The sequence below is a fragment of the Suncus etruscus genome, chromosome 7 (assembly GCF_024139225.1).
Source record: "Suncus etruscus isolate mSunEtr1 chromosome 7, mSunEtr1.pri.cur, whole genome shotgun sequence".
NCBI lineage: Eukaryota > Metazoa > Chordata > Mammalia > Eulipotyphla > Soricidae > Suncus > Suncus etruscus.
Genome location: NC_064854.1, coordinates 68,258,641 through 68,279,585, shown reverse-complemented (window position 1 = coordinate 68,279,585; position 20,945 = coordinate 68,258,641). Strand labels below are relative to the sequence as shown.

The 20,945-nt window shown below is 33.7% G+C and overlaps 1 protein-coding gene across 35 annotated transcripts in view; it reads left to right on the top strand.

Annotated features, from left to right (window-relative positions):
• RIMS1 (regulating synaptic membrane exocytosis 1) overlaps window positions 1–20,945 on the top strand; it is a 577,010-nt gene that overhangs the window by 354,066 nt on the left and 201,999 nt on the right. For all 35 annotated transcript variants that reach the window (XM_049776802.1, XM_049776777.1, XM_049776781.1 and 32 more), the window contains 3 exons: window positions 2,094–2,217; window positions 5,684–5,730; window positions 9,367–9,479. In XM_049776802.1, the coding sequence (XP_049632759.1) occupies window positions 2,094–2,217; window positions 5,684–5,730; window positions 9,367–9,479 (284 nt within the window). The remainder of the gene's footprint in view (window positions 1–2,093; window positions 2,218–5,683; window positions 5,731–9,366; window positions 9,480–20,945) is intronic.

Genomic DNA, 20,945 nt, shown 5'->3' with positions numbered 1-20,945 from the left:
AACATGTCTTGCTATGATTGAACTGAATTCTCATTATTACAATGCTCTTTCCAGTTTGTTATCTATCCTATTCTTCTTTTCATATGTATCTCATTATAAAACATATGATTTTCTGGGGCTGGAGAAATATTGCACAGCAGTAGGGCATTTGCCTTGCACGCAGCTGACATAGGACAGACCTGGATTCTATCCCCAGTGTCCCATATCATCGGTCCCCTGAGCCAGGAGTGATTTCTGGGTGCATAGTTGGGAGTAACCCCTGAGCATCACTGGGTATGGCCCAAAAAACAAAACAAAAGAACCCCATACTCTCTGGAGAAATTACTAATATATAAATATTGTTAAAACAACTATTTTCTGGCTTATAAGTAAGTGATATGAAATAAAGTGATGTGTTTATAAAGAAATCCATCATTATGTTAATTTTATATTAAAATTATCTTCTAGGTTGCGTCATTCATAATTATATCTATTGAAGTTTATGTATTCCTATTTGAAAGACTTAAGCACTATCTTCTTATGACAAACTATTAGAAGTTATTTAATTATTGATAATAGCCATACTTTTACTAAACTATACAAGTATCATATAAGCTTTACAGATATCCTCTTATAAAATGGGGTCTTTCTTTAGAAAATCGCTCCCCTGAACTGGGAGCTTCCTTGCATTCCTTTCCCTTTTCCTTAATAAAGACTTTTGAATTTAGAAAAGAAACCCACATTTTATAATCCACAGAGACTTAAACCAACCCTACCAAAAATCAAACCTACATCAGGCAGCAATGCTCCAAATTTAGGGCTCCAGAACCACCAGAATAAATCTTTTCTCTGTCCTGGCTAGACTGTCTCAACAACATACTTTGTGGTGCTTAGAAACCATCTGGTACCAGCTATTAAACTCAAAGCCTGACAACTACTGGTTGAACTATTTCTCAAAACCCTTGATGATTACTTATTTATTATTCAGAAAGCAAATAATTGTAGAAAATTACTTTAAAATAGTATTAGCAAAGTAAAATAAATATTTAAGGGCTTAAGAATAATATGTGTTTTATGTTTATGATTGTTTTTTAAATGTTTAATGGAATAAATCCATTATTTGCCTAACATATTTACTTAACTACTCAACTGTTACAGGTACTGAAAAGAACAAAATAAACAGAAGCATGAAAAAGTTATGACACTTCAATATGTCACAGAGGCTGGGATATTTCATTGATAATGTAACTGTGCTGGTCAGAAAACCATTTAGAACCAAAATCTAATATAAATATTTTTGCAAAACGTTTATTTTTTTCTAAATGATCTTTGGTGAAAAGTCTAAACTACAGTTAGCCCTTGTATAGATTATCCAAGAAATTACTAAGAACTATAATATTTTTATTATTTGAAAATATTTTCTAATTTTGCCTAATGTTAATGGTATAATGTATAGAACATAGGTTATTTGAACATCTGGAAGTGGGTTAACTGTCATGCAACAGTTTTACATCTGCTTGCTTTGTAACTTTGCCATAGCTATCTGCGTTACCCAATAGGGATGAAATGAAATTCTTTCATGCATTTTTATTCAGTTCTGTATCTGGTAAAGATGATGAAGCATGATTTATATTGGAAAATTCATACTAACACATATTAGTTATTATTTCTACTAATAGTAAACCAATATTTATGTATAGTTTAATATGAATCGTTCACATACAAACCACCTATTTTTATTAGATGAAGATATGCTGCTACTATTATTTTTTAACGTTTCCAAATAGGCTGTGCTGATTCCATCCCATAGCATGAGATTATTTTTATATTATTTCTGGCTTATGTAAAAGATAAAGATAGTTTATATTGTATTGTTTCCATTAGCCAGCAATATTCTATAGGCAAAAGGAAAAATAAAAAGAAAGAAAAATTAAGGTGTTTAGCAGAACCATTTAGCTGACATTATATGGCAATTAATTTGCTTTTGAAACCAGATCCAAGACAGATAAATTATTTGTATATGTTTTGCATTTCTTTGTTTAAAAAAAAGAGAAAAGATAAGAAAAATAAACAGAGTATATAAGGTAAAAAATACCCTTTTCTTTAAATTCAAGGGGATGAAGTTCTAGAATGGAATGGTAAACCCCTGCCGGGAGCTACAAATGAAGAAGTTTACAACATTATTTTAGAATCAAAATCAGAACCTCAAGTTGAAATTATTGTTTCAAGGCCTATTGGGTAAGGCTAAAAAAAACTTACTTATTAAGTTTAGTAAATTACATGTATTTTTAGGGTTTTAAAAAGTTTATACATTCATGCAGTACATGTTAACATGAATAGTATATTCTTCAATTATGGACATATATTTTAGATTTTTAAATTAATTTTTAAACTTGATTAATGAATTTGTTTTAGACATTTTAGAATCTCATTAGTTCAACAAGTGGAATAATAGAAAGTGCCTTTTGTATTTTCAGAACTGATATATAAAATAAAATTACTTTCTTTAATACAGAATTATTTTTAATAATTTAAATTTAATAAGTAATTTTTCCTGATGAAGTCACTAAAAATTGTTTTCAGTGAAGTAGAATAGTTTTATTTGAAAAAACTTACATAGAGAAATGTGAAGGGAATAAGTGCTCAAGAGAAAACATGAGCTTTTCTAGTTCAGAAAAAACAGCTCACATCTCAAATTGAGATGTAATCTCTAGGTGGAAAATGATCTTAAGTTATTGTTCTATATAGTATAGTGAAATATATATGTTAAAATATATATTCCTACTTTTTTATTATGATCATAAAATATAGAATAATTTCCCCTTACTTTAATCAGGTATACTTCTGACTCAAAAGCCAAACAAGTGTGACGTATTTGACATTTTGATTAGTCATATTAATAAGTATGTTTTCAAAACTTTAATTTTAGCATAGCTTAATTATTTACACCCCTTTAATGTTTCCTATATTTATTTCCAAATTTCCCAATAACACTAGCTTTTTAAACTAAGTGCAAAATGACTAGTTTTATAGTTCATACTTTCATAGCCATCATTTATAGTTAATTCATTAAAGTTGACAGTATTTACTTGTAATTTTGTAAATTACCCTTTGTCAACATGTTTTCAAAGGTATTATAGATGTACTAATTCAAGACATTTTATATTGAAAGGAAGGTCATCTTAAATTATCTTAAAACATAGTCACGTTAAATTTTTAGTGTCCTCCAGATTATATATCATTGGAAAACATGCAAGAAAATATAATTACCCTAAGTTTTAGAGGACTGAAAAATGTATGATCAGTTAAAAATAATTGTCATAGTGACATATATAATTATAAACTAATGGCAGTTACATAATATTTTCAGGAGTTATTTTTAAGAATATACATTGAATATATTTGTCAAGTACTGTACATTCCAAGCAGATTTAAAAAATAGCATCACTATATAATTTTTGCTAGTTTAACATGACATATTTTTAGTAGAAAGGTAAATATGAGGCTGGAAAAAAGGTAAGTAAATTGTAAATGAAAAAAGCATAAAACTAGAATTTAAAACATACCATGTACCCATTGTCAAGTACTTTATATATAATAGTTTAAAAATAATCAATGAAAATATCATTGATATTTTAATTAGAGTTGACTGGAATGATGTTTTATTACTTTGAACCTGGTCTGAAAATAATTAAAAAATATTAAGCACAACAGAATCTGGGCCTCCATGATAGTACAACGGGTACTATATGTACATGTACAATGGCTTAGTATAAGTAGATTCTATGACAGTTCAGATGGTCCCTTGACCCTACAAGGAGTGATCCTGAGAAAAGAGCCAGGGGTAGGTAAGCTTCAACACAGTTGGCTGTATGTGGTCCAAAAATCAAAATACCTATAGAATCTTAAAACTTCTCTGGTTTATTAAATTCGAAGGAATATGAAATACAGAGATTATATTTGAGTTAAAAACCAAATGTGCCATTAATTTTCCAGATAATTTGAAGATTAATCAATTAGAAGAATAATACTACCTATAATTAAACTTATTGTAATTCTACAATTAAGCAGTAAGATAATATTTATTCATAGTTTAGTAGCATTATTCCAAAAATCATCATAATTATAGCCTAAATAAACATGCATTATATATATTAATATATTGATTATATAAACCTACCAAAACAATATCTCTAGGTTTTATATTTGTAAAATGATTATTTAAATTATTCTACCTCTTGTTAGTAGAATTAATTAAGAAGGTTCATGCTAAATGTCAGGTGTAAATTTGTGCCAGAATATACTACCTTAAATAATATCACATATAATTTTATTCAAAACAACTTATAAATATTAAATTCTGTACAGTACTCATTTTACTGACAAAACCCAAAGCTTATTCATGGTTTAGAATAAAATTGTTTCTGTGAATTATTTGAAAGCTAATTTCTTAATTCTATACTATCAAAAACTTGTTTTAGAATTAATGTTATATTTAAATAGATTAAATTAAGTTATATATAGTTTCTATAATAATAAGTATTATGATTTAGATTATAAATTACATAAAATATTACATGCTATTAGTTTTATGACATTTAATGTTATAAAACACAGAATATATTGCCATTTACATGAAGAAAGTTATACATAGCTATAAAATTGTCCCATAAAAGTAAAAATTAAAAATCAAACAAATAAAAGCAATTTTTTATTCTCCCCCAAATCCAAATAGAATTTAAATTAATTTAATTTTAATTAATTTAAATTTAATTTAGGTGCAAGGTAAGTAGCAGATATTTGTAATCAACTGATCATTAAGTTAGTACCTAACTCTAGTCTTCTTTAAAATGTAAAGTTTGTATTTGAATATTACTATCCTTAACTTAATAATACAATATAATTAAAAACCAGGGATAAAGTAATTTTGTGAATTTTACTTCTTAAACCAAGTTGGTCTAGATTTCTTAAGGCTACAATGGGTGGTGCTTAAGCAGAGGCTAAATATTTATTCAGAGTAAAATGAGAGTGTGACAGGAATGGGTGTGCTCATAAGTACTTTCCAGTTATGTAGTAAATGGACATATATATTTAGCTAATTTCCGTATAGAGATCCAATTCTCTATATAGGTTTATATGTGAATAGGAATTGATATCCACATATATAAAATAAGCTTTTTTGTTGCAAGCTTCTAACATTTTTAATTTCAAAAGCAATTCATCCTTTTTATTTTATTAACTTTGCCCATGATATTTGCCATATTATTTTAATATCAAAAATCTTTTCATTATTTTCACTCAGTAAACTCTTTCAGATGTGTTTAAAGCATATTACTGGTTCTTACAGTGTGTCATTTTGATTTTTATAGAAATTAATTAAAATATTGCCTTAATATTTTTAATTTCCAAAACCTGAGTTTTGGGAGTAAAAATATTGTGGCAAGTTCAGCCACAATATTAAGCAGTTGTTGTCATATTAAAGTTTATTGCTTATAAATACAAAAACTAAATTTTACTGCAATTTGTGTGTGTGAGTGTGTGGTGCTTTACATTCCTGCCTTTCCCAAATTGTGATTCTTCTCCATTCCTACAACTATAAAAATCAAAAAGGATTTTTCAGACTACTGCAGTAAAATGAGGTTATGAGAAGCTCAGGCAGGATAGCTTTCTAAATGAAATTTTCACCAGTGACTTTTCCTTTTAGTGACATTCCACGGATTCCTGAAAGCTCTCACCCTCCACTGGAGTCTAGTGAGTATAAAGATATTTTTGTTACTGTAAAATATCTTAGATGAAATAAAAATGAAGATTAACCTTATAAGAGATTATTTTGTTATTAACAACTTGAATTGATATTACCATACTAAGGTTGTCTTCAATGATCTTGCAGAAGATCTTTGAAACCATAACAAATATATTGAAAACCAAAAAAAAAAACATCTATTTTAGGCTATTTTTGTAGTTTTAATATACCTTTACCAAAGTCTTTACTGGCAGTAGTTCTTTAAATCATAAATTTGGTATATTCAGTGGGTTTAATTAGTAATTGTTCTGTCATCTATGGATAAAATTTATTATGATATTGAATGATGAACTTTGGCAAATAGCTTGGTTCTCATGAGTGGTCTAATAAAGTAAATATGCCCATTAACAAATAATCATGGGGCCGAAGAGCTAGCACAGTAGTAGGGTGTTTGCCTTGCATGCAGCCAATTCAGGACAGATAGTGGTTCAAATCCTGGCATCCCATATGGTTCCTCATGCCTGCCAGGAGCAATTTTTGAGCACAGAGCCAGGAGTAACCCCTGAGCATTGCCTAATAAAGCACAAATAAACCATAAAACCAAATAATTGTACTAAAGCAAAATAACATGAAATTTCTGCATTGCTGATTTGATCAGGAAAGCAACCTAATTGACTATCACCAAAAGTAGACCATCGATCCCCTGAGCACTATATGAGACCTCCATGCCTCAATCAAACATTATCTACAAGGTCATAGTAGTGAGTAGTTGATGTAAAGGTCAAGTTGATTGGATATAAAGGGGTTATGAACCTATGAGACTAAGAGCTGAATCATCTCTGCAGTCAATTAAAGACACTCCCTTTAAGATGGTAATGTATCTAATAAAGGTTAGATAGGGAAGGATTTATAAGAACATGTAAGCGAGCCAAGTATAGACTTTGCAAAGAAGCAGCATGAATTCAATAACACTTGTATTATATCACCAAGTATATTATCAAACCCAGTTTATAGAAATATAATACATAAGACTATGAGGGTAAAACAGATTATGGTTATAAGAGAGTGAAGTGTATATATATATATATATATATATATATATATATATATATATATATATATATATATATATATATATATACATGGATAGGATAAACAAACTAGAGATAAGGAACTATATCATATGTATTGTTGCAAGTCAGCCCCTGATGAAGTTGACTGATGGAGAGATGGAGGATGAGGCCTTTCTCCTCCAGCTCAGAGCACGCATCTATTACCCTGTTCAGCCTGCGGTTCTGAGAATGCGGCAGGAAGATAGCCAACAGGCAGTCAGGCTTCCGAAGAAAACAGCTCTTTATTCCGAGAAGAGGCCGAAGCCAAAAGGTCTAAGAATAGGCCTCAGGAAAAAAGCCCCTCACCTTTCACAGGCCCTTGCTCTTATGCCCCAGAATCAGGTACCACCCAATGGTGGGATCAGATACCACCCAATGGTGGGAGCGGAATCAGGTACCACCCTGGGGTGGGAGCAGAATGCCAGGCCACACCCTAGGGTAAGGCACAATCACTGATCAGGGTAGGGTCAGTAACATAACCGAGAAGACTTTCTCAGCATGGATGACTGACCATGATTTCTGTTAGTGAAGCTAACATTCTTCATGCTTAGAAACAAACATTTATTTGGCCTAAATATGAATCTCCCATCTGTTGTACTAAGTGTGTATATAGTTGAACTCTTTACTTCCTAACAAAAGGACTTTTACAGGCAAATATATAGCCTTGATTAAATTTCTCTTTACCTGGAAAACTCAGCCCCAAAAGACACTTAAAAACAACTTCTTTCCTCTTTGTCTTTTTTGTTTTGTTTTGTTATGTTTTTTGGGCCACACCTCTTTGTCTTTAAAATACCTTTGCAGTTCTGCTTTTGGGACATCTCTAAAAGACTTTGAGTACTTGTTAACTAATTTTTACCTCAGAATTAACATCAAAAAGGTTTGGCCTGAATGTAACCTTGGACTGTTGAATTTTTACTAGGATAAAATCTGTATCCCTTTCTGATATAGCTTTTCTCCTTCATTTGCCCCTTATACAAAAAAAAAACAAACAAAAACAAAAAAAAACAAAAAACAACTCTCCTCAGAAATAGGAGGTCTGATAGGGAAACTCAGCTCCTTTCTAAATCCCCTAAATTACATCAGAGACTAGCTGAACAGGAACAGCTTCCAGATGTTAAAATTAACCTCTTTTTAACTCTGGACTCTTACTTGAAATATATCTATCTATTCATCAAGTCTGTGCACTACCTAAAGCCAGGTGAATTGTTTTGTAAATCAAACAATGTATACTGATAATGCTTCTATTAACAGGAAAGATATTTGTACTTTGTTTAGAAACAAATGTGAGCATTCTTTTCATACCATAGAAAAAAACTGTCTAGCAAAATCCTTCATTTATACCCCTGATCTTCACACTAAAGATTAGAACAATGTTCTCCCACAAAAAAACAAAAAATGTTTCCATACACAACAATGTATATCTTCATTTTTTAGGGAAGATATCAGTTTTGATGTAAAATATGAGTCAGTATATGCTTATTTTCTTAAAACTGATAGGAAGGTGCTAATGAAGAGTTTGAATAATTTATAGTGTTTATAATATTTAAAAATAAACTGACTCCATAATATTAGAAAAAAGGTCACCAGAATACAACAGTGTAATTGAATGGAGACTCAAGAAATATTATTTTAAGAAAATTTAATAAAATTATAGTATCAATGCAGTTTCTGATAGCCAAATGTATTCTATAAAGAACTGTGAGACATAATCTAACCTTTCTTGTATTAAAAGTGTTTACATGGCATATTCTGAGACAATACTCAGAATATAGCATTTCCTCAGCAAAAATATGTAGGTATGGGTTCAATATTATTGTTCTGATGTAATTGCATCCTACAGGGTTTTTTTTATATTTATGTGTCAAGGTATATATTAAGAATGATCTGTGAAAAGAGACGCCTTTCATAAGGAAGGAAGAAGTACTTCACTGGATAGCTGAATCATGAACAGAGCAGTCTGTGAAGCAAATCACTTATGAATTTCTAGAAATAAAATTCTAAGACATTCAGAAAATGTATTTGTAAGATCAAAATAGCATCTTAAATCTTATTTTAAAACAATGACAAAATTGTTTTATAAAATCAAATGATGAAATTTTAGGATTTGTTACATAAATTACATACACACACACACACATATATATATACATTCAAAAAGATTAATTCTCTTGTTTATAGTAGATAACATCTTAGGCAAGATAATTAAAAGTGTGTCAATATATTTTTTATCATTAAACGCAGTTTTATGTGCCTTTATACAAGAATCTAAACTGTATACTACTCTTTAGAAATGTACAATTTGAAAACTTTTTGAATATCTTTAAATTTAGCAATTACCAAAATAATTTCAAACTTTCTACAACCATTCTGTGACAGTATGTCCTACTATTGTTGGTTATTCTAAATTATGGTTTTATAAAAATAACTGATGCATTTATTATTTTATATAAATTTTTGTGCCCAATACATAAGTTGGAAATGTGTTAAATTGGAAATGTGTTACTAAGAATCACCAGTTTTTCCTTATTTTAGGTTCTAGTTCTTTTGAATCTCAGAAGATGGAAAGGCCTTCTATTTCTGTTATTTCTCCAACAAGTCCTGGAGCTCTAAGAGATGCCCCACAAGTCTTACCAGGGCAACTTTCTGTATGTATTTTTTTTATTATATAGAGACCTTAATCTCTTTATTCAGAGTCTAAATTTACAAATATATGGTCTTTAATCTCTAAGAAACATTTAGAGTTTGATTCAGTAATCTATAGTTTTATTTTTCATAGAAATAATTAGCAATGGGGTCGGAGAGATAGCATGGAGGTAAGGTGTTTGCCTTTCATGCAGAAGGTCATCGGTTTGAATCTCGGCACCCCATATGGTCCCCCAAGCCTGCCAGGAGCGACTTCTGAGCATGAAGCCAGGAGTAACACCTGTGTACTGCCAGGTGTGACCTCAAAAACAAAAATTGGAATTATATATTGTTTCTAAAGTATGTCAAATGTTCAAAAAGTAATGGGTAACTAACATAATTTATTTTGGTGTTTTATGTAAAATGTTTATAAGTTAAGTAGTTTGTTAGACAAAATTAACCTAGCAAATCATAACCTACCTGTTAGTATTATTCTGAGAAAGTAAAGTTCAAAATTGTCTTTCTAACTTCTGGAGACATTTAGTGAAACTCTTTATTATCTATACCCACTCTGGATTTTTGTTTGTTCTGTTTTGGAGCCACATTCAGCAGTGTTCAAGTGTTACTCCTGACTCTGCATTCAGGATCACTCTTGGCTTGCACAGGAACCATATGGGATGCCAGAGATTGAACTTGGGTTGGCCATGTTAAAAGCAAATGCTCTACCCACTGTACTAGTGCTTCAGTTTCCATTTTCTTTATATATAATATGTGAAACTTGAAGTAAGCCTATGGTTTAGTACAGAAAAAGGCAGACTTGTTATAGAATGAATGCATGGTATTACATTCTAATTGAAAGAATATTTTGCTTCATATTACTTGAGAAGTAGTTAATTTTTTTTTCTTTGGTAATGTGTGGATTTCTAGACTGTTTTTATTTGCCTAAAATATTTTGGAGAAAGGGGCAATGTTTCACACCAAGAAGTGCTCAAGACTTATGCCTGGCTCTGCTCTCCTGGCCTCATGTGAGAGAGCAAGAGAAAGAGCAAGAGGCATGAGGGCACTCCATGACAATAGTCTTTCTCTATGTCATATAACTAAATACTTCAATTAAGAGGCACAGAATGACATAATGGATTATAAACTGAGCCCAAACATTCTGCTACTTATAGGAAACACATATGAACAGAGAAAACACAGATTTATAGCCAAAGGGTGGAAGACCATTTGTTTATTTTATTCTTTTTTGGAGGGGGTTGGTTCACACCCAGGGACGATCGGGGATTATTCCTGGCTATACGCTCAGAAATTGCTCCTGGCTTGGGGGACCATATGGGATGCCAGGGGATCTAACCACAGTCTGTCCTAGGTAAGTGCACAAGGCAAACGCCCTACCACTTGCACCACTGTTCTACCCCTTGGAAGACCATTCTTTTTCTTTTCTTTTTTTTTTTGTTTGTTTGTTTTTTGGGCTACACCCGTATGATGCTCAGGGGTTACTCCTGGCTAAGCGCAGAGAAATTGTCTCTGGCTTGGGGGGACCATATGGTACGCCAGGGGATCGAACCACGGTCCTTGCTTGCAAGGCAGACACCTTACCTCTAGCACCACCTCACTGGCCCCTGGAAGGCCATTCTTAAAGCAAATGACACCTTCAAAAAGTCTGAGGGTCGGACCATAGTAGTATCAGATAGCATAAAATTTAGGTTCAAAAAAGTTGTAAGCATGAGCACCAGTCATTTATTAATGATCAAGAAACCTGCACATCAAAAGAATTCACACTCCTAAACACATATGTACTTACTGAGGCACCAGCACAATATTTAAAATGACTACTAATAGACTTAACGGAAGATAATGATAGTAACACAATAGTTAATAGGCTTCAATAATGATAGTAACACAATAGTTAATAGGCTTTAACACTGCTTGGACACTTCTCGGTAGATCAACTAGAATAAATCTTAGTTAGGAAATATTTGATTGGAAGGAAGATATGGAAGAAAGGGGCTTAGTAGATATATGTAGGAATTTTTCATCCCCCAAGCCAAATATATATTCTTCTCTAGTGCACTTGGGACATTCTCCAGAATAGACAAATAATAGGACACAGAACATACCACACAGATTCAAGGTAATAGAAATCATACCAACTAAATTCTCAAGCCATGAAACAGTGAAAATAGATGTTAATAGGGGCCGGTGAGGTGGCGCAAGAGGTAAGGTGTCTGCCTTGCAAGCGCTAGCCAAGGAAGGACCGCGGTTCGATCCCCCAGTGTCCCATATGGTCCCCTCAAGCCAGGGGCAATTTCTGAGCACTTAGCCAGGAGTAACCCCTGAGCATCAAATGGGTGTGGCCATAAAAAAAAACGAAAATAGATGTTAATCACACACACACAAATTGAAGAAACATCTGAAAACTAAAGAGCTAATTACTAAATAACCAGTGAAGAAAACAAAGAGGAAATCAAAATATTTCAGGAAATAGATGAGATTGAGTTTATGAGGTATCTTGGTGGAACACAGCAAAAGCAGTTTAAGAGGAAATTTTATAGCTCTTCAAGCTTTAATTAGAAAGGAAGAATGGGCACACATAAAAACGTTGACTGTATAACGAAAGAAACGTGAAAATGAACAACAGAAGGATCTCAAAGCAGGCATGAGGAAGGAAATAATAAAACTTAAGAGCAGAAATTAATGAGCTGGAATCCCTAAAAGACAATCCAAGGAATCAAAGAAACCAAGAATTTGTGCATTAAAAAAATTAAACAATATTGATAAACCACTAGCAAGGCTCTCAAAGAGACAGAATTCTAATACACTTAAAGCAAGTCAGTAAAGAAAGAAGGGGAAATTAAAAGCAACACTGTAGAAATTCAAAGTATCATCAGAGGTTACTTTGAGAATATCTATGAAAAAAGGTGAGAAAATAGAAGTGGTTAAGTTATTGGACTCTTATAACCTCCCAAGACTTAATCAGATGATTTGGAATGTCTGAACAGATCTCTTACTATTTAAGAAATTGAAATGGTAATCAAAATTCTTCCCTAAAACAAAGACTTAGCCCATATGGATTCACTAGTTTATTCTTCAAACGTCTAAAGAGGATCTACTTCCAATGCTAATCAGTCTGTTTCAGGAAATTGAAGAAGCAGAATACTTTCAAAGAGATTCTATAAAGTAGACATCACCTTGCTACCAAAAACAGAGGGGGGGGGCACCAAAAAAGTGAATTATAGGCCAATATACTTAATGAACACAGATGCAAAGATCTTTAACAAAATACTAACAAATAAAAGCAACAATTCATCAAAGTTATTATACATTATTATCAAGTAGGATTAATTCCAGTAATGCAAAGATGATTTACCATAAGGAAATCAATCAACTTAATATACCATATCAGTAAAAAGAAAAGGAATAGCATATGATCATATCAATAGATGCAGATAAAGTATTTGCCAAGTTCCAGCATTCATTAGCTATAAAAACTCAGAATAAAATGGAAATCAAAGAAATTTTTCTCAATATAGTCATAGTAATTTATCATAAGTCCACAGAAAACATAATCTGGGGAAAACCTAAAAGCCTTTCCTCTGGTACAACGTTGCTCACTTTTGGGAGTAGTTGCCAATGCAATTAGGCAAGAAAAAGATATCAAGGCCATCCAGATAGGAAAGTTCTTGTTATTTGCAAATGAAGTTATACTATATTTTGCAAATCCTTAAGACTCTATATTGTTTTTGAAACAATGGATTTGTATAATAAATTGCAAACTACAAAATTAACATGTAAGAGTATGATTTTTATCTACAAATAAAGAAAAGAAATATATTAAAAGAAACACAAATTTATAATTGTGCCTTAGAAAATTGAGTACCTCAGAATCAACTTAACTAAAGAAGTGAAAGACCTATACAAAAAAATTACAAACACTACTTAAAGATATAAAAGACATGAGGAAATGGAAAACAAAATGGCAGTACTCTCCACAACATTGTACAGATTCAGTGCAGTTCCTATAAGGATACTTGTGATGTTTTTCAAAGAAATAAGTCAGACACTTCTGAAATTCATATGAAACAATAAACTTCAACAAATAAAAAAAAGCAATCTTCAATCTTTAGTTAAAAGAAAATTGGAGGTATTACTGCCCCCAGTTTCAAACTTTACTAAAAAGCAGTAGTGATTATATTACTACTATAAAAATCGAATCTCACATCAATTGTAGAATTGAGCATCCTGAAACGAATTCGTATATATATGGTAGTGTTCATTTTTGATGAAAGGACAAAATATATTAATTGAAGAAAGGAAAGACACTTCAACAAATAGTACTTGGGAAACTAGTCAGTTATATTCAATTAAATGAACTCAGACCTCCCTTTAACACCATGCATAAAGGTCAAGTCAAAATGAATTAAAGATCTTGATATCATACCTGAATCCATAAAGTATATTGAGGAAAACGTTGGAACAATTCTCTATGATATTGAAGCTAAAGAATAAAAGATTCAAATATAAACACCACTGACCATGCAAGTTAAAGAAGAGATAAAAATGGAACTACATTAAATTAAGAAATGTCTATAACCTCAAAGGAAACAGTGATACACTCTAAAGACCACTCATGGAATAGGAGAAATTATTCACACAAAAGCATCTTGATAATGTAATACCGATCTGATAAGATATTCACCCAATATATCTTATAAATTATTTACATAATACCCATCTAATATATACAAGGCACTGATAACAACAACAACAACAAAATACAAGTCTATCAAAATATGATGAGAAAAGATGAGCAAAGATTTCCCCAAAGAAATATAGATGGCTAGTAGGCACATGAAGAAATGCTTCACATCTTAATCATCAGAGAGATGCAAATTAAAACAATTATAAGATAGCATTTCACACCACAGAGACTGGATCACAAAGAACAAATACAACTAGATTGGTATGAATGCAGGAGAAAGGGACTCTCATTTACTGCTGGTGGGAATGTAGACTGATCCAGCATTTTTGGAAAATAATATGGAAATTCCTTAAAAAATTAGAAATTGCACTTTTGATTGGACCAACAATATTGTTTCTAGGAATATATCCTAAGGACTCAAAACACAGAGCAGAAAAGGCATCTGCACTCATATGTTCATTGCAGCACTATTATCAAGAGCCAAAATATGGAACCAAACCAAGTGCCCAAGAACAGATGAGTAGATAAAGACACAGTGGTACATCCACACAATGGAGTACTATGCAGCTGTTAGGAAAATGAAATAATCAAATTTGCTTATACATGGATAAACATGGCAAGTATAATGCTCAGTGAAATGAGTCAGAGGAGAGGCACAGACATGAATTCATCTGTTGGATATTAAAAAAATCATTATATTATAATATGTATAATACCCCCAAACAATATAAATAATAGATGGTAAGTGTAGTTAAATTAGAAATGGAACCATGATGACAATCATAATTGAAATGATCACTCTTGAATTGGGAATTGAAAGGAAGTTAATTGATAAGCATGATGCCCCTTCAGTACCAGTATTTCTAACTACCATGCCATTAAAAAAATAAAAGAGACACACACACATACACAGAAAGAAACACACATACACACACACACACAGAAAGGCAGAGAGACAGGAGAAAAGTGTCTGCCATGAGACAGGCTGGGAGTGGGTGTGTGGTGTGGATATGAGTTTAACTAGTGAAATGCGTAGCTGGAAATATTACTAGTGAAAATGTAAGTTTTGGAATATTGTATGATGAAACTCAACTATCAACAAAGTTTTAACTTTGTGTCTCATGCTGATGGGATTAAAAAAAAAGGCAAGAAAGAAAAATTATTCTTGGTATGCTCAGAGACCATTTGTGATGCAAGGGATTGGACCAGAGTCAGTCTAGGCAAGACAGGTCCCTACTTGCTGTACTTCACTCTGACATTGTATGTCTCTCTGTTTTAATTAAGAAACATAAACATAAGCTTATTGCTTTGTTGTTATTATTGTTGTTTTTGGAATCTCTTCCCATGCTGGGGACTGAGGACCACTTCTGGTGACACTTCCAACTAGGCCAGATGATTTAGTGCTTGGGCACAATAGTTGCCATTTCTTGGGCTCAGCAGCAGTTGTATCACAAGTGGCATCCTGCTGTGTCTCCAGGTCAACACTTGGATGTGACTAAGGGCCTTTAAATGTCAGCACACAAGACATTGATACCTGACCCCTAAACTACCTTTCTAATCCCCTGCTGTTTTAAACTTTTTCTTAGCTTGACTTACATTAGTACGTTGAGTACATTTATATAGATAGTCTCTTGTATTATTCCTTACTGATCATCCTTTTTTATTGTATGTGTATAAATATCTCGTGTTGCTTCACCTATATTTTCAGAGAAATAAAAGTCTAGTTTGATTTTATAAAGAGCATGTCTCTATTCTCTTTTAGACTAGAAATACATGTTCTTTCAGATTTTAGAATAAATGATTATTTTCCCTCTCACTTTAAATACTAATCCTGAATCAGAGTGGTTTATTCTGTTTCACAAATTTTTAAATATTTTCCAGTGAATAGTTGTTAAAGTATGCCCAGAATACTCAACTTTTTAGCAATAAAACCAAATTAACTTCTAAATTAAAATAATAATAATAAAATTAGTAGGTATGTGGTGTGTGGGTTTCTTATTTTATTTTATTATTTTTTACCACACCTCAGTGTGTTCAGGGTTTATTCCTTATTTTGCAGTCAGGAATTAATCCTGGCAGATTCATAGAAGCATATTGGATCCCAAGGATGAAGAGAAGTATGCTCTCTCTCTCTCTCTCTCTCTCTCTCTCTCTCTCTCTCTCTCTCTCTCTCTCTCTCTCCTTTTACTTTTCTTTCTTTTCTTTTTTTTTGTTTGTTTTTTTTGTTTGTTTTTTGTTCACACCCAGTGATGCTCAGGGATTACTGCTCACTATGCTCTCAGAAATCACTCCTGGCGGAGTGAGTGAGAAATGGCTGCAGGTGGGGGTTTCCAGGCAGAGTGCTGACTGCTCTACCTGCAGAATCTCCACCGGGCTGTGCTTCTTCTGAGGAACTGAGCACCGGAAGGGAGCCCTGTCCTACCCTTCTCTGTCTTTCCTGAACTCTGGAAGCTCTCCTCAGAGCCCTGGGAAGCGAACCCCAAAGAAACTACATTCGGAAGCTACCAAGCGAGCCAGTGAGTGAGTGAGAAATGGCTGCAGGTGGGGGTTTCCAGGCAGAGTGCTGAATGCTGTACCTGCAGAATCTCCACCGGGCTGTGCTTCTTCTGAGGAACTGAGCACCGGAAGGGAGCCCTGTCCTACCCTTCTCTGTCTTTCCTGAACTCTGGAAGCTCTCCTCAGAGCCCTGGGAAGCGAACCCCAAAGAAACTACATTCGGAAGCTACCCAGCGAGTACCAACCAAAAGAGACCCAAGAAAAACCACCCCAAGACACATCCTAGTCACAATGACAAATCCCACAGATAGAGACAGAATTCTGAAAACAGCAAGATCAAAAGGGGAAATTACATTCAAGCAAGCATCCTTGAGATTTACAGCAGACCTGTCACCAGAAACACTCAATGCCAGAAAGCAGTGTTGGGATATTGTGACAAGACTGAATGAAATGAATGCTTCACCTAGAATACTGTACCCAGCAAAACTCACTTTCCGGTTTGACGGAAGAATACATGGTTTCACAGACAAAAAACAGCTCAGAAACTTTACAGACTCAAAACCAGTCTTAAGAGAAAAACTGAAAGACCTAATCTAAGACAAGACTGACCAAAAGACACAACAAATTTCGATATAAAGATGGCATTAAATCCCAGGACAATTCTTTCTCTCAACGTCAATGGACTAAATGCACCAGTTAAGAGACACAGAGTGGCTAAATGGATCAAAAAACTCAATCCAACCTTCTGCTGCCTACAAGAAACGCACCTGAATAGTCAGAACAAACATAGACTCAAAATAAAAGGCTGGAGAAAAGTTATCCAAGCAAACAACACCCATAAAAAAGCTGGAGTGGCCATAGTAATATCAGATAATGCAAACTTTATACTCACGAAGGTTGTAAGGGACAAAGATGGATATTTTATATTAATCAAGGGGTATGTAGAGCAGGAAGAAATAACTCTCCTAAACATATATGCACCAAATGAGGGGCCAGCAAAATATTTAAAACAACTGTTGACAAATCTGAAAAACAATATCAATAACAACACAATAATTGTGGGGGACCTCAACACTGCTTTGTCAACACTGGATAGGTCAACCAGACTGAAATCCAACAAGAATATACTAGACCTGAGGAGAGAAATGGAAGAAAGAGGCCTAGTGGATATATATAGGACACTCCATCCCCAGAAACCTGGATACACATTCTTCTCCAATGTACATGGGACATTCTCCAGGATAGACTACATGCTGGCACATAAAACATACCTCCATAATATCAAGAGGATAGAAATTTTGCAGACTACCTTCGCTGACCACAAGGCTCTGAAATTATTTGTGAATTCCAAAGGGACTCAGAAGAAAAATTTTAACACCTGGAAGTTAAACAGCCTCATACTCAATAACCAGTGGGTCCGAGTTGAAATGAAGAAGGAAATCAAAAGGTTCCTGGAAACAAATGACAATAAAGACACAAACTATCAGAACTTATGGGACACAGCAAAAGCAGTACTGAGAGGAAAATTTATAGCTTTGCAAGCACACATCAGGAAGGAAGAAGGAGCTTACCTGAGTAGCTTAATGACACAGCTAATAGAACTAGAAAGTACTCAACAAAAGGACCCAAAAATAGGAAGACAGAAGGAAATAAAGCTGAGAGCAGAAATCAACGAAGTGGAAACCCAAAAAACAATCCGAAAGATCAACGAAAGCAGAAGTTGGTTCTTCGAAAAAATAAACAAGATTGATAGACCACTGGCAAACCTAACAAAGAAAGAGAGACAGAGAAACTTGATAACTCGTATTAGGAATGAAAAAGGAGATATCACTACTGATATGACAGAGATTCAAAGGGTAATCAGAAACTACTTTGAAAAACTCTATGCCACTAAAAATGAGAACCTGGAAGAAATGGATAAATTCTTGGACTCTTATAATCTTCCACGGTTGAAAGAAGAGGATGTAGCATATCTAAACACCCCCATCACCATTGATGAAATTAAAATGGTAATCAAAAGTCTGCCCAGAAACAAAAGCCCAGGCCCAGATGGATTCACTAATGAATTCTATCAAACTTTCCAAGAGGAACTACTACCAATCCTGGCAAGACTCTTTCATGAAATTGAACAAGTGGAAACACTCCCAAATAGCTTTTATGAAGCCAACATCACCTTGATACCTAAACCAGACAGAGATGCTATGAAAAAAGAAAATTACAGACCAATATCGCTGATGAATGCAGATGCAAAGATCCTCAACAAAATCCTGGCAAATAGGATTCAATACCTCATTAAGAAGATCATCCACTACGATCAAGTAGGTTTCATCCCAGGAATGCAAGGATGGTTTAACATCCGTAAATCTATCAACATAATACACAACATCAACAACAAGAAAAATAAAAACCACATGATTATATCAATAGATGCAGAGAAAGCATTTGACAAGGTCCAACACCCATTCTTGATCAAAACTCTCAGCAAGATGGGAACGGAAGGAACCTTTCTCAATATAGTTAAGGCCATCTACCACAAGCCAGTGGCAAATATTATCCTCAATGGAGAAAAAATAAAGCCTTCCCTCTAAATTCTGGCAAAAGACAAGGCTGTCCTCTCTCACCACTCCTATTCAACATAGCACTGGAAGTACTTGCTATAGCGATTAGGCAAGAAAAAGATATCAAGGGAATCCAGATAGGAAAGGAAGAAGTCAAGCTCTCACTGTTTGCAGATGACATGATGCTCTACTTAGAAAACCCTAAAGACTCTACCAAAAAGCTTCTAGAAACAATAGACTCATATAGCAAGGTGGCAGGCTACAATATTAACACACAAAAATCAATGGCCTTTCTATACACCAATAGTAATAAGGAAGAAATAGACATTAAGAAAACAACCCCATTCACAATAGTGCCACACAAACTCAAATATCTTGGAATCAACTTGACTAAAAATGTGAAAGACCTATACAAAGAAAACTATAAAACTCTGCTCCAAGAAATAAGAGAGGACACGCGGAAATGGAAACACATACCCTGCTTATGGATTGGCAGGATTAACATCATCAAAATGGCAATACTCCCAAGGCGTTATACAGATTCAACGCTATCCCTCTAAAGATACCTATGACATTCTTCAAAGAGGTAGATCAGGCACTTTTGAAATTTGTTTGGAACAATAAACACCCTAGAATAGCTAAAGCAATCATTGGGAAAAAGAATATGGGAGGAATTACTTTCCCCAACTTTAAACTTTACTACAAAGCAATAGTTATCAAAACAGCATGGTATTGGAATAAGGACAGACCCTCAGATCAGTGGAATAGGCTTGAATACTCAGAAAATGTTCCCCAGACATACAATAACCTAATTTTTGATAAAGGAGCAGGAAATCCTAAATGGAGCATAGAAAGCCTCTTCAACAAGTGGTGTTGGCACAACTGGCTAGCCACTTGCAAAAAATTGAACTTAGACCCCCAGCTAACATCATGTACGAAGGTAAAATCCAAATGGATTAAAGACCTCGATATCTGACCCCAAACCATAAGATATATAGAACAACACATAGGCAAAACTCTCCAGGACATTGAGACTTCAGGCATCTTCAAGGAGGAAACTGCACTCTCCAAGCAAGTGAAAACAGAGATTAACAGATGGGAATATATTAAGTTGAGAAGCTTCTGCACCTCAAAGGAAATACTGCCCAGGATACAAGAGCCACCCACTGAGTGGGAGAATCTATTCACCCAATACCCATCAGACAAAGGGCTAATCTCCAAAATATACAAGGCACTGACAGAAATTTACAAGAAAAAAACATCTAATCCCATCAAAAAATGGGGAGAAGAAATGAACAGACACTTTGACAAAGAAGAAATACAAATGGCCAAAAGACACATGAAGAAATGCTCCACATCACTAATCATCAGAGAGATGCAAATCAAAACAACAATGAGATACCACCTCACACCACAGAGAATGGCACACATCACAAAGAATGAGAACAAACAGTGCTGGCGGGGATGTGGAGAGAAAGGAACCCTTATCCACTGCTGGTGGGAATGCCGTCTAGTTCAACCTTTATGGAAAGCAATATGGAGATTCCTCCAAAAACTGGAAATCGAGCTCCCATACGATCCAGCTATACCACTCCTAGGAATATACCCTAAGAACACAAAAATACAATACAAAAATCCCTTCCTTACACCTATATTCATTGCAGCACTATTTACCATAGCAAGACTCTGGAAACAACCAAGATGCCCTTCAACATACGAATGGCTATATATAC